General features: G+C 41.5%; 1 protein-coding gene across 2 annotated transcripts in view; it reads left to right on the forward strand.

Moving 5' to 3' along the window:
- Nucleotides 1-14573, forward strand: part of TNNI3K (TNNI3 interacting kinase) — a 266119-nt gene extending 251546 nt beyond the window's left edge. Inside the window, exons 23-24 of one of the 2 annotated variants that reach the window (XM_045199469.2) lie at nucleotides 10809-10888; nucleotides 14051-14533. In XM_045199469.2, the coding sequence (XP_045055404.1) occupies nucleotides 10809-10888; nucleotides 14051-14127 (157 nt within the window). In that variant the 3' untranslated portion in view covers nucleotides 14128-14533. Of the gene's footprint in view, nucleotides 1-10808; nucleotides 10889-14050 lie in introns of both variants that reach the window. The other variant, XM_024565474.4, reaches the window with a different exon arrangement.
- Nucleotides 14574-15311: the final 738 nt, after the last annotated feature.

Raw genomic sequence — 15311 nt, forward strand, 5'->3', positions numbered from 1 at the left:
GGGGTAAGACAGCCCCCACATTATTGGCAGGAGAAGAGTTTTTCCATGAGAACAAGGCTCTCTAGCAACATAATACCATTTTGTTATTCAGGGTCTGACAGCAAAGAATACACAGAGGGGGAGAGAAAAGCTTTTGTTGTGTGATGAGGCAAAAGGTCCCAGAGGTTTGGCATACATGCACTTAAAACAAACGTTGCTTGTAATTTGTAACCTCCTTAGGGTGTTTCAAATGGTTTGTGAAGATCAATGTTCTGCATGTTCAAAGAGTTTAGGGAGTTTTAAACCTTCCCATCCAAACTGGCCTGTCACAAAGAACAAAAGAATATGGAATTTCCTGCAGACATCTGAATTCACACAATGGAGCCTAGAGATATAATATCATCAAAGATGGACTTTGAACTTCCATCAAACCAAAAGGGGAAATGAATATGTACCGCTCTATAGGTGCCTATCTAGTTGTTGCTTTCATCTTTCATCAATAAAATTGGTTTTGTGATTTTTATTTATGTACCCACCCAGTGGCCATTATTATAAAGTAGAAGTTAAAAGCTCAGATTCAGGTGATTCTGAGTTCAAATTGGAGTTCAACCATGTGTAAGCCATGTGACCTTGGGCAAGTTACTTGGGCTCTCCAAGCCTCAAATGCCTTATCCATAGGATGAAAATAAGAATATCACCATCTATATAGTGTTGAAATGAGGGTTACATGAGAATACAATTTGTACATGTCTGATATATAGCAAACCCTGAATGAATGTAAACTATGTATAGTTTTCTCTTTTGCCATTAGCACATTTTAGTCTTCATTATTCACCCTGTAGATAAACAAAATGAAAGATGAGTGGAGATCGTATTTCCATTAAGATAGAATCGCTTGGCTGAGAGGTGGAAGGCAGATTAGGGAAGAAAGACTCATTGGGTTCACCCATTGCTCTGAAGGAGTGGTTGATAAACTATGGCCCACAGTCCAAATCCAATTCCCTGCCTGTGTTTGTTTTGGGGGGCGGTTTTCTATTATTATTTTAGTGGGACACAGTCTTGCTCATTTGTTTACATGTTGCCTATGTCTGCTTTTAGCTACAACAGCAGAGTTGGATAGTTACAACAGAGACCATATAATCTGCAAAGCCTAAAATATTTACTATCTGGCCCTTTACTGGAAAATTTTTCTGACCTCTGCTCTAGACACATACAAAAATCTACTAATTCCAAGTCACATAGCTCTGAAACTGCAAACATTGGAAACTCATCTCCCCATGGAAAAATATAAAGGCTACCTTCCAGAAGTCAACACATTTATGCTGACTAGTCAATGCCAGGGGCTGTGTAAGGCCCCAGAGGATACAAGAACCTGTAAGGGGCCCTCCCCGTGAACATTCCAGAGCCCAGTTGTGGATCAGATGAATAGGTAATATGAAACAAGCGCTGTGCCAATGATGAGAGCCAATGCTTGGGGCACCACTGAGGCCACTGAGGTCCCTTCTCCTTTTCCACACAGCCATCACTTCTGTCACAGAAGAGGGGAAGGTTTAAACCGAGACTCACTTTCATATCTGTAAGACTGCACGGAGAACCACTGAATGGGTGCTGATTGCTCTAACAGAGAATCCTTCTCAGATTTCTCTGGCAGTGATGTGGAGGGTGAAATGGGCTGGACAGGGAACGGGAACTGGGAGACTTTTGCAGAGCTCACTGCTCTAGTAGAGAACAATAGAAATGATCCCTGAAAGTATAGTCTTGAGAGCTCAGTGTTCTAATGCATGCACCAGCTGGTAGTACTGCCTGTCCTTGAGGATGGCTAAAGAAATGGAAGGAGGTCAACCAATGAATTAGAGGTAAACAGACAGATAAACACAAATAAAGTTTCAAGGGAGGAATCATCGTTCATTTATTCAATCATTTATTTCATACATATTTATTGTATTAAATACAATAGTATAAACTAGTACAACTAGTATTGTATTAAATACAGTACTAGTACAGGACAATTAGTTTAAGGCACTGGGGATCAAGACCCAGTAGTAAGCAAAACAGACAAGTTCCTACTGTTATGCAGCTTACATTCTAGTCAGGAGAGGCAGGCCATCTTAATTTACATTCCTCTAAAAACAGGCCATGACACAAAGATTTGAGTGTAAATTGCTTTTCTGGGACATGATCTCAAGAAGCACAGTGAAAGAAAGAGAAGAAAGGAAAGTAAATAAGGGTTATGTTAATGAAAAAGTCACTGCTGTGGGCAACCCAGGCTTAATTTCATTTTGTAACCTCTAGGGGTATAGAACATGCCTTAGAATTGTCAAAGGAACATTAACTCTCCCACCCCTCCTCCAAGGATGGAGACATGGGAAACTATGAGCGTGTATAGAAACTTCTGAAGGTGACTTCCCAAGTAGGTCAGGCCTGTAAACAGAACACTATATCCACCTATACAGGTGACAAGTGATGAATAAACACACAAGAAAACTGAGATGGTGATAAGGGCTGTGCAGAGAATTCAAACAGACTGATGGGATAAAGGAGTGACTGGAAGGCTAGTTTAGATGGTGTGATGAGAATGGTAAAAACAAGGAAACAGCATTTAGGAGAACTAAGAAGCCAAGAAGGGGTGGTGGTGTTAGGTTACTGGTGAGCATATTAATGATTTATGAGCCATCAAAGAATTAATACACATTTTCAGTTCTCACTGCATTTTTCCTTATTCATAATTCTTTGCCTAATTGCTTTTTCCTATGAAAATGGGGTTGCCGAGACCTTGGATGTCTGCCTAATGGCTCAAATAGTGCCGTGACCCATTGCCAAGTCTTTCAGTCCTTTTACAGCTTGGGGGCATTTGCCACTGAAAGAAAGCTGATGGCTTTGATTTTCCTGAAAGAGATATTTTGTACTGACCTCTGACCTCATTAAATACTTTGGCCATTGCCCATTTGCTGTAATGGGAGCAATAAATTTGCTTTAATTTAGGACATTATCAAGTAGGGGATATTGACGAAGACAAAATAATGTTTTGAAAATAGCTAGAATGAAATCATGAATAAATAAATATGCTGAACTTAGCTGATAAATTAACAAATGCTTATTCATAAGAGTCTGACTGGGCTATTTCAAACTTAGGCCAAAGGTGATCCCGTTTCTGATAGCGTTTTTCCCCCGTCAGGGCCAGAGGAAAGGTGTGCATCACAGAAGACATTGCACAGAAGGGTGTGTATCCCTCTGACAGATCTGTTTTCAATAGACCTATTTGTTTTCAGCTGAACGCCAAAAGGAACAGCCAGATGACTCTGGTAGCCTTCTCTATGACAAAGCATTAATTTTCCTTGTGTAAATACCTATATTAGGGATCTCAGAGGGCTGTTTCTCCACCTTTTTGTATTAGTCCTATAGATTAGTGTCAAAGAACTGAAATTCTGGTTAGATGTTATTTGTATATGTTTGCTTTTCAGTGAAAGAAGTGACTCCTAACTTGATATATTCCTCCTGAGGAAGGGGGTAAGGGTGTATGTGGTACTGATCCTCGTGCTAATATTCTTATGTAGGAAACATCCTTATGACAGATGGCCAGGAGAACCAACAAACCACGAAGCACATTTGCAAAGCTGTGAGGCCTTGGATGATGTTGCTTTATGCAAAGTCCAAATGGCTAAATCACCCAGGGTACTGGTAGCCCGAGGGCATTTTCAGTTGCATCAAAACTAATTGGACCAACTTGAAAGGAAGAAAAATTTGCCTGTAGTCTTTAATCACACTAGTAACGGCATGGTTTTCTGTTCTGTATAGCCAGGACAGTGACTGGGGAGAGGCATCCATGCAAGATCAGCTTAGAAAAGCTCATACAAGATCGGAGACACACACACTAAACTTTCTAAATGAAATTGTTGGACAGGGGAAAGTATAATTTTTATAAGATCTAACAAAGCAAAACCCAAAGAAAGCTGATCTGCTCTCTCTGTGACAGACAATGAGGGATATTTCTCTAGAAGGAGTTTATAGGCAAAGGGTCTAAAACTCTGTACCCACCACCATTTCAGTGAGCTTCCCATATGGCAGCAGACCAACCGTTTGACATGAGCTGTGATTACATGTAGCATATTTTAGAAGAAAGAACGTGGAGCCAGAAGTTTGAAGATCTCTTCTTCAAGTTCTGGTTCTGCCTCTTACTAATTCTGTCGCGCACATTGTTCATACTTTCTGAGCCTAACTTCCACCTGCATAGAATGGAGGTAAGATTAATGCCTTCCCAGACACCTCACTTTTACCCCATAAAGTAAAAATGCTTTAAGCCAATCAATAGAAAAGTATGTGCAAGCTATAAAGCCCTTTGCAAATCTAAGAAATTATTATTATTACATCATTATGGTAGAATTTAATGTTCTAGGTCTTTATTTTTATGTGATGGTTTTAATTTCACTCTTGCTTTCAAGCCATGTGAACTATATGTATTTTTAATTCACCACATCAAAGTTCCCAGCTCTGCAAAAACCACACTTGGACAAATGTGATAAAATTGGTTCCTTTTGGACTATATGTCCATCTGAAGTCTTCTTAGGAATACAATTGAGTCAGAGGCAATTACAGCACTGACAAATATTCTGAGAATTCGTGAAATCCCACAGCCAAAACCATGATTGGTTACTCTAATACTGGAAGCGTTTGGCAGGCTGTATTTGGGGGCCACAATACCGGTCGCTTTGGAGGCTCTAAATGGGTCCCTGAGGACTCGGCGTGGTACTGCCTGCTCCCACCCACGGGAGAGATGGTGCCACAGTTCCCTGAAGGAGTGTCTTCTGACAGAATTTTCCTTGTATCCTCCCACACCTTGGTTAAAAACATACCTTTCTGGATTCATAGATAGCGTAGCGTTTTAGGATTTTCTCCACCCCTCAGGTATTGCAATGTGAATATTCCACATTAATCTTATATAAAACTTTGGAGGAAGTCTGGATATTTCAGAACCAACCATACACAATCTAACCTGTCATTCAAATCCCTAATAATGTATTTATGGGAAAATGATTTCTCCACACTTTCTCTTTGCTTCATCTTAGATGGCAATGTGGTTCTCCCTTTGAAACAGAGCACTGAAGTAGATGGTTCCTTCAGGCAAATGGCACAATTCAGCTCCTATATCAAATGAAATGTGAATACACAAAAAGCTACAAACACCACCTTGAGCTGTAGCCAGGTATGCTGCAGCATGAGTGTGGATATCTGGCATTCAGCCCTGTCCAGATGTCAGACACTTCAAATAAAGAAGATAAAAATCTTGCACATAAGTGCGACTGTGAAATCTTGCCCTGCCTTTCCAGAACATCAAAGCTGAGTACTTTCTACAGAACCAGAGACTGTAAGAAATAGAGGGATCTGGGACATCATGTCATGAGACCTCCAAGTGGACACTCATGTCCCTCTTGCAGCACCCCAGGCCATCTGATGCTCCAGCCACAGCTTGAACCGTTCCAGGGATTGGACAACTCAGTCTATTCCTGGACAATTCTAACTTTAGGATATAGGCTATTTTATTTGAACTACTCCTGACGTTTAAGGCTCAACTTAATCTTGTGGGTAATTTCACCTACCTGAAGTTTGCATGGGTTCTGGATATCAACCAGTGACAACCCAATCTAACCATTTGTCATCTGGCACAGCTCTCCCCTGCTTAGTTACAGAGCAATCAGGAGGAATTCTGTCCAGGATCTGCAAAAACCCAGATGTGTCTTCTAGTCTATGCTCCCCCTTTAAATGCATCCCCGCCCAGAGCAGCAACGCAAATGTAGCATGGCTTTTTTTTCCTCCTGAACCCATGATAGCTCCTAGTAATCAGTACTTTTTTTAAGTGTACAGAAAAACTCTATTTTAATATCGTTTTTCTTGAGTTTTTTCTAGAATGTACATTAACCCATTTGTCTGGTTTTCAGATTCTGCCTTACTCTTACTTTGCAAAATTGAAGTTAGCATTTTTCCTGTTCTTCATAGCTCTTCTGTAATCTTACATACACATGGATTCACTCCTCACTGGATATTTTTTGCTAAATGTTCCCATCATAAGCATCATTATCTCTGCATTCATTTCAGCCAAAGGAGCCTCATAGTTTAGCTTTGAATGCCCCTGCTGTCTTTGGTTAGGCTGCATGAGTTCATTTACAGACCAGGTGACTATGTGCAAACGTGCTGGTTTGTACAGGCCGAAGTAGCATGCACACACCAAAGTACAAATCACACACGTGGATTTAGTTGGGTGTGAGCTGTCCTAATTAGCAGACAATCTTCTAGGTAGTCCATACTAATAAAACATGGATTGAGAAGCAAGCAATATTTTTTTTTCTGCTTTAGTTCTGCTCTGCATTCTGGATAAACTATTCGTTCCCTAGTGCAACTTTGTAAGAGACAATGGCTGATGATTATGTTAATCTTAAGCTTATACGAACCATCGCAAAGCTTATACGAACCATTTATCCTAAAGCTTCTTTAACCCTAAAATAAGATGCATCACTGTGTGATAGTATTCAAAAACTAACCTAAAGACTATCTTATTCTTTTCAAGAGAGAAAATTTTATTCCATCCTCATAAAAGTATCCATAAAATTGCTCATATATTATTATATATTATTCACATATATGCTTCTGTATGACATATATTACCGTTTTAGCATAAAGAAGGCTGGCTACCCAGTTGAATAGTCATATAGAAATGCTGCACAATTGAGTGCCCTTCTTACCTGCCATTAGTTCACATTTACTTTCATTGAATTCATGGTGCGGCTGCATCATGGAAATGCCTGTTTCCACTGACCACAACTTCAGCAGACACAGGTCCTGGTGTTTCTGTTTAAACTCTGGGCTTCTGTGAAACTTCTGCGGAAGTTCGGATGCACATGGGTTGAGAACAACAGGTTCCATTGATTAGGGTCTGGTTTCTTCTACTTTGTTAGACATGGACGTGCTCAGCTTCCATCTGTCTGTCATCCTGTTCAGAGGGTCTGGAGCCAGACTACGTGCTATCTCTTGGGCAGGAAGGTTAAGTCCCCTGGCACAAATCGCATTCAGCAACTGAATGAATACGACAGCTTGGAGATGGGCTTTTATTCATAGGAAACCAGATAGCCTTTTTGATGATAAAATATTTATTCTCTATTATCTTGTTGTTGCCAAGACTACTGTGTGCAGCACATTTCTTAAAAGGAGCTAGGGTGCTTAAGAGGTTACAGGTATTAGTAGGGTATATTTTATTTTGAAAAATATCTTGAATGACATTCTATTGCCCAGAACTGAGTGTGGTTTGCCATTTAATTTTGACTGACATCACAGCATGTCCCACTTTCAATCAATACTTTTTTCTTCTTCTTTTTAATCATTACTTTCCTCTAAGAAAAAAAAAATCTTTCCTTTATAGCGTAAGAAAGTGAAGCCAAACACGCAGTCATTTTTAAGGCAGCTCAGTGAATTAATTGTGGAAGTTTAGAGAAATCTAACTTCACAAGTGAACATTTGGCAATAACGTTATTTAACACACTTGCATTATTTTAACTATTTACAAAGTACCAGCTAAGCCCTGTGGGAGATCCAAAGATCTTAGATAGGATCTCTGCCCCTCAGGCGTGTTCTGTTTAGGGGGTTCACCAGCACACGTATGCAGATCATTCTACACCAAAGCAGGCTCTGATAAGCCCTGTGAAAAGAACACAAAGTTCTAGAGCACATGGAATTCTGACTGGGGGTTTCCAGGAGGACTTCAAATAAATGCTGTTTTTGAGTTGGGCCTTGAGGAAAAATCAAAATACATAACATTTATTGAGTACTTACTAAATGCTAGTACTCTTCAAAGGACTTTAAACTTATTAATTCATTTAATTCTTTTGGGGGACCCTTCCTTTTTTTCTAAAGATTTTATTGATTTATTTTAGACAGGGGAAAAGGAAGGAGAAGGAGAGGGAAAGAAACATCAATGTGTGGTTGCCTATTGCACACCCCCTCCTGGGGACCTGGCCTGCAACCCAGGCATGCTCCCTGACTGGGAATCGAACCAGCAACCCTTGGTTTGCAGGCCAGCACTTAATCCACTAAGCCACACCAGCCAGGTCTTAATTCTTTTAATTTTTATGATTAATCTTATAAGTCTTGTTGTATTCCCATTTTTATAGTTGTATCCACTGAGGCACAGAGCAGTTAAATAAACTTGTCAGAGGTTATAAAGCTAGTAAATGATGGAGTCCGGATTTAAATTTAAGGGGTGTGGCACCAGAATGCTCTTTCTTATCCAGAACAGCATGCCGCTCCCTGTAAGAAATAAAAATGATATCACCAGGCAGATTCGAGTAGTGGGAGCAGCTCAGCTACCACCATGGAGGAGGGAAAATTCAGGTATGTTTGGAAAGTTCAAACCTATTACTGTGGCTTAAACTGGTTAAGAGGGGTCGTGTAATAGAAGATACACAGGAAATGCAAGCAGGGTTGGATTGCAGAGGAACTGGAATATCAGCCTGAGGAGCAGCTGTGGGGAGCAGCGCAGTGCCATGGGAAGATTTTTGTCCCGGGGAGACCTTGCGGAGGGGAGGACTGAGTGACTGAAGAGAAGGACATCATTTAGGGGTCTATTCCTTGATTAAATCATTTTCTAAAAACACTATCTTTTTAGCCTTTCCTATGTGCCAGGCACTGTTCTGAATGTTGAGTATATAACAGGAAACCAGGGAGGCTCCCAACCTCATCGAGCGAAAGGGTATGGACAGTATATAAGTAAATGGGTGTACCAGCAAGCTAATTTTATATAGTTCTGAAAGAAAAAAGTACGTTGATAGATGTGATAGAGAGTGACCCTAGGCAGGGGAATGGCCACTTTGGAATGCTGGCCCGGGAAGGCCTCTCTGAGATTGTGGCATGCCACCCAAGGCCTGCCTGGCTTAGCAAAAGCCAGGGAGTGGAGTACCTGTTGAGGCCCCATAGGTGAGGGTAAAGCTTTTGTGTTTTATTCTAAATGAACTGGGAGGCCAGTAGAAGGTTTCCAGTAAGTGAAAGGCTTAACCTATTTTATAGTTAGAAAAGATCACTCTGGATAATACACAGAGAATGGATTATAAGGAGACAGGAGTAAAAGTAGGAAGATCAGTTAGGAGCCATATTGCAGAGGTCCAGACAAGAAAGAGATAATATGGCCTAGACCTTGAAGGAAGAGAAAGATGGGTGGATTAAGGTTACATTTTTGGAGGCAGAGCAGGAAAGATTTGAATTAGGTGAGAGATGTGAGAAAAAGAAAGGCACCAAGTGTGGTTCCAAGAATGTCAGCTTAAGTATGAATGTGGTGCCAGTAATTGAGATGGAAAGAACTTTCCTGGGGATAGGCGTTTGGGTTCTGCCGTGGACACAGTGAAGACATTCTTAGGGGTAACTGGGGCAGCCTCCCTGAGGATGTTCAAGCGTAGGTGAGACAGATGAGTACAGGACAGACTACAGATATCGAAGTAACTCACTGATGTGATCAAATACCAGAGTGTGGACTTGGATACTTTAGGTGTTGAGTCTGAAGAAAGAGAAAGGTAGCAACACCATTAACCAAAATAATAAAAGAGTAGGAGGAGTTGGGGAGAAAGAAGGATTCATGAAGGCCAGGAACCTGGAATAAGTGGATAAGCACACCTGCTTTGGAATCTGAAAAACTTGGGTTTGAATCCCTGATGAGCCCTTTACCAAAACTATGTAACAAGTTACTCAGTTGCTCCATCTTCAGTTTTCTAATCTATAAGACAAGATAAATGATTTGGCAATGATAAGATAGTGATAAAGATTAAATGAGATGACATAGGTAAATGATTAATACATAGGAATCATGCCATGTATATTATTATCACTATCTCTTATAACTGCTATCATAATAATAATATAATAATCATATCTTTTGGGATGTATTTTTTAATCAATTATTACTAAGATAATAATGTTGTGGTTATTAGTTCCTTTTACTAAGGCTTGCAAGCATATTAACCCAGATTTTAGATTCAATACTCCTTACTGTTATATTTAACCACTAAAACAAACTCAAAAGTCATTTAGGTATTTGTCCAATTGAAATAAACTGCGGCTCAGAAAGGGTAACATGTCCCAGGTTACAGAGCTAGGAACTGTAGCCTACCTGGAAGAGCCAGGACTCACGCCTAGATCTGACTTACTCCAAATAAAGGAGCCCTCCCACCCTACCCCATCCTTATCCACAGGGGATTCATTCCAAGATCTTCAATGGCTTCCTGGAATTGCAGATAGTAGCAGCCCCTATCTATACTGTGTTTTTCCTATAGGTACATACTTATGATAATGTTTAAACCACTCTTGCACTTTGGGGCTATTATGAAGTAAAACAAGGTGACTTATAACAAGCTCTGTGATAAAAAAAAAATGTAAATCTAATAACCAAGACAGCTACTAACTGGCGAAGGAGTGGGTAACATAGTTTGCAGATGTGCTAGACAAGTGGATGACTCATGTTTGAGCAGCACAAAGTGTGATAGTGATAAGTGTTATCACACTACTCAGAGCGACACACAATTATAAATTCATGAGTTGTTTATTTCTGAAATCCTCCACCTAATATTTTCATACCGTGTTTGACTGCGGGGAACTGAAACCATGCACAGCAGAATCGTGGGCATGGGGGCTGCTCTTACTCTGAGCTTCCCCAACTCGTCACCTGTAAGACAGAAACACCTTTGCCAGTTCTCTGGGATCTATGCTGAGTGCATAAACCTGTTTTATGACAGTGTTATTAGCAAACCACCACCGTGGTTTTCACAGTGAGAAACCACGTGTGCCCTTGAATTTTCCAGTGCTGGACCATGCTCCCCTCAAGGCCTGTCTTTGGAGGAGATGAAGAGAAGACTTCAGTTCTCATCCATTGACAAATACAGTAAGTATGCACCTTCTTCAGGCTCATTAAGGAAACTGCTCAGGTAGGTGGTACTCTATTTGATTACGAGGAGGAAAAAATTCCATTTTGTAATAACTAGAAATGGATGCTTTTAAAACATTATAAAAGTTCAAACTTTGATCTTGAAGTTGTCTAATTCTACATTTATGTTTGAGTTTAATAATGTGTGATAGTACGTGTGTATAAGTGTGTAAGTGTATGTACAAGTATATTTTAGAATGTGTGCACATGGGAAAATGTACAGCTCCTATGAGAATAACCTCCTGCATCTCCTGACATTTCAAACACCTCGTTGCTGCCTTACTGAGTTCACTGCCTCTAAGCCCCACATCACAGGTATGCACAGAGGGAGGAGAAAGACAAGAAATGAGTTTCCACAGTTACATAATGTGCTGGGGAAATGCTCCTCTTTAGCAAGTACCCAAGGGTAAAAGGTAAACCTGGCCATTTCCTCAAAAAGCTGGAGAGCAAGTGAGGGTATCACTGATGGGATCCATCTTGCACAGGACTACTTTAAAAAGAAGTAATATTCACAAAGTTCTTTGAAATAGTTAACGCAGTTTTATGCAGGCCCCTCCAGCCAGAGGATGGACAATTGCCCGTGTCATCAGCTGCCATATTAATGTGCTAGGCCAATGATGTCCTCAGCCTGAGAGGCTCTCTATTTAATTGGAACTTTAGCACAATGGGCTCATTTATCCATGAGAACTTCCTCTGACAGTATGGATAACTGAAAACAGTGTATGTCATAAAGAGATCAGCTTTATCATAAGAACTGGGTTTGGGGGAAGAATAAATTGGAGGCTGTGTCCCGGGTGCTCTGAGTTAGGTGGCGATAGAGCCTGGAGACCCTCAGCTTTGGGATCCTCACGATTGCACCTCATCTGCAGAGTATCATCACCTAAGGCATTAGGGAGCTTTTAAGAAACAAAGGGAAAAAAATCATTCTGGACAGATGCAAACTACTCAAGAACGTATTAAAGAAAGGAAACTTCGGCTTCTGACTCCCAACACGTGTCTAGTCTATAAAGCAGCCCAATGCTTTATATCACCGGCATTAATACACAGTCAGCCAGTCCAGCCGCAGGGGGAAATGTGCTCGAAGTGTCCCATCATCACACTTGTCATAGATATCATTTTCTCACACCTCTACAGCTGTGACTGCGCAACCACGAACTGTAGGGCAGCCCTTGCAATGTGTGCGCTCATCAGCAGCCTCTCCTTTCACGGTGGAGTTTCAAGATGAAGCTTTTCTTTAGCTTAATCTGTTTCATAAAGGAATAAGACTTTGAGTAGAATTCCCTAAGAAGGAGAAACAAGACAAACTGATGCAAAAATATAAAAGTTGGGTTTTTCTATGCATATCTGTACGAAGGGTAAAAGAAAGCATGAGGTTGTTGGGACGGAGTGAGAGCCCCAATAGACAAAGAAGACAGATCTAATATCTTGTACTAGGAACATCACGTTGTACAGAAAGAACCCTTTAACAGTCCTCCATTTTCATTTCATAAACCAACTGTGGTATAACGGCAACTTTATGAACTGTTTCTTCTCCCCAGCCCTCTGCCCCAAAGAGCCCTGCTAGAGAATGGAGATAAAATCAAGTGCGTAGCTATTTTCTCTGTACTTGAAACTTTTCACCCTAAAGTAACAAAATGTGCAGATATGGTTCAGTCTTTTTCTTAAAGCCTGAGGTCACATTTCACTCGAGTGCCTCTCAAGCTGAGTGGCTACCCAAGTGCAACACGTCTGCCCTTCAACTCTGGCAACGATGGCATCAATAATAAATGCCGGCATCCATGCCCTGCTGATTTTGCTACACCTCCCTGAAGGAAAGCCTGCCCACGCTGGAGGGCCGGGCACTCACAATCAGATTTCCACTGGAGTGCTGTGGGGAGAGAGGCATGGAGTGTCGTAAGCCAATAAATCGCATGCAGTACATCAGAAGGTGGATTATAATAATAGAAGGATTCCAACTTTTTAAAGCATCTATCTATGCCTGAATGAAGTCACAGTTTCAAGATGGATAAAAGGAAATATTTTTGCTCCAGGGTATAGATTTTATTTGAGCCCACCCAGAATTAGGATTGGGGAATGTGTATCCCACTTCCCCTCATCTCAGCCTCCCCCTTCCTTAGATCTGACCAGGGCCAGGCCCACTGTAGGAGGGTGCTCAGCAGCATCAGCAGCATCAGCAGCTGTGGCATCTCCCAGCAAGAGAGTTTATGTGCTGCCTAAGAGATTCCAACAGAGAGCTTTCTTATGAAAATGAATACACCCATCCAGCTGCATATTGCTAGATGTCTTGATGAAAATGTAGAAGGCTGAGTTGCTGAAAACTCAGTATCAAAGAGGGAGCAAAAGCTATTGACAAATGTGCCCATCTTCCCAGAAGCAGTGAATAGCTTCCTTACTCGGAGTGCAAAGGTAACTGCTTCCCTGCACATGTCGTGAGAGTTTTCTAGCACAGTGGCTTCATCCTGAGCCACTAGCTCCATTTTCTGGACACGCTCAAGGCTATTGCTTCAATGAGCATCAAATATCACCGATTGATAGACCTAAGCATTCATGTGCACTTAAAAATTGGGCTCTTAGGTAGAACAAAAAACCAACTAGAGCCAACCTGCTCCAGAAAATGGCTCTTCCTTTTTTCTCTACTGCTATCTACACCTTCCTTTCTTTAGCCATCATTTTTTTAGCATTCACTATGTGTCAGACTCTGTACTAATTGACTTCTATGCCTTACCAACCTTGTGAGCAAGTACCATGATGTCTCCCATTTACTGGAAGGCGCAAGGCTTAGAAAGGTTAAGTTGACAAAAGTCCCAGAACCAGTAAACAGAGAAGTCAGGGTTTAAACCCAGGTTTGCCTGACACGGAAGCCCACGTAGTTAGCCATCGTGATATGACATCTTTCTAAACTGCACCCTTCTTCACTCCAAATCCAGCACGCCACCTGGCCCGCTTGGGTCCAAAACAGACATCCGTGTTTGTTGTGCTGGCAACTCTTGTCCTGACTCCGTTTACATGAGCCAGGAGAAGCTGCCTGGGAGCTGTACATTGCACCGGGTGAGGCTGGTGGAAAAGGGGAGATGGACAGGAAGGCCAGTAAGTAACACCTGAACTTCCTTTCTCACGCAGGCTACGTGTCTGATCCCATGAGCCCGATGCATCTTTATTCTGGCCGGAATAGTGGCGGCTCTGAGGACAGCAGCTGACAACGTTCTGCATAAACCTGAGGAGACTTTCCCCTAAACAGACACAACAATTCCAACCATGGCAGACTTGCTTCAAATACAATATTTTACCCTATAAATTCTCCTCAAATTTGCTAGTTTGTACTGGTTCTATTTAATTCCCTACAAGTCGAGCTTTGGGTTCATAGCTAAGGAAAGAAATAGAAAAAAAAAAAGACAGACTGTATTTGAAGAATTGGTTTTAATTTTGTGAATGAAAAAAATAAATTTGTTGTGTTCCTAGGAGAGGGAGGCCTAAGTCTATGGCGGGCACTTAATCATTACTATGTTTTCTTAGACTGAATGATGTGGACTGGTGTTTGAGAGCCATGAGTTTGCCTTCCTACAATATTATTTATTTTCTTATCTCATTATGTTCCTCCTCGTATCCAGCTTTGTCATTCAAGATTCTTTGGTGGCATACAAAATTGATTCAAAAGTGTGTTTCATTTCAACAGGACTTCTACTGAGCACGCCTTTTAAAGACATACCGGTAGGAAGAAAAAGCCATGACCCTCAGAGCAGGAAGCTCACATAAACACAGCACTTACTTGTTTGCCTCCTTTCTGCATCTTCCCAAATACTCCGAGCTCTGCTTGGTCACCTGCTGCTGTCAGCTCCAAGTGTCATAAATGCTATTGGTACAGTTGGGAAACTGGCCCACAAACACAAACCTGCCACTCGTACCCAGGTCCGATGCACTGCACTGGGAGGGTATCTGAGGTGGGACCTCTGTCCTCTATGCTCATTCAACCAGGAACACAGGACCGCTTCCACCGAGCAAAAGAGCTTTGCCATTGAAATACAGACTTGGAAAAAAACAGGCAGGAAACCTTAAGAATTCATTGTTTTCATTACTACTTTTAATCTCGGTAAGAGAAATGAAATTAGTAAAGGAAGATTGGGTACCCTCTAAACCAACGTTTCTAGATCTCAGCACTACTGACACTTTGGAGGGTTACTCCTTGTGGGGGCTCTTTGTGCACCGCGGGATGTTACACAGCTTTATGGCCTCTCCACTACCCACATGCCAGCAGCAGCTCCTCTAAGCTGCAGCCATCGAAAACGTCTCCAGATGTTTCTAAATGTGCCCTGGGGGACAAAATCGCCCCAGGTTGAGAAGCACTGCTCTATATCCTGAGAGGACAACTAGGGGCCTGAAAAGC

This window comes from Desmodus rotundus, chromosome 3 (assembly GCF_022682495.2).
Source record: "Desmodus rotundus isolate HL8 chromosome 3, HLdesRot8A.1, whole genome shotgun sequence".
NCBI classification, from domain to species: Eukaryota; Metazoa; Chordata; class Mammalia; order Chiroptera; family Phyllostomidae; genus Desmodus; species Desmodus rotundus.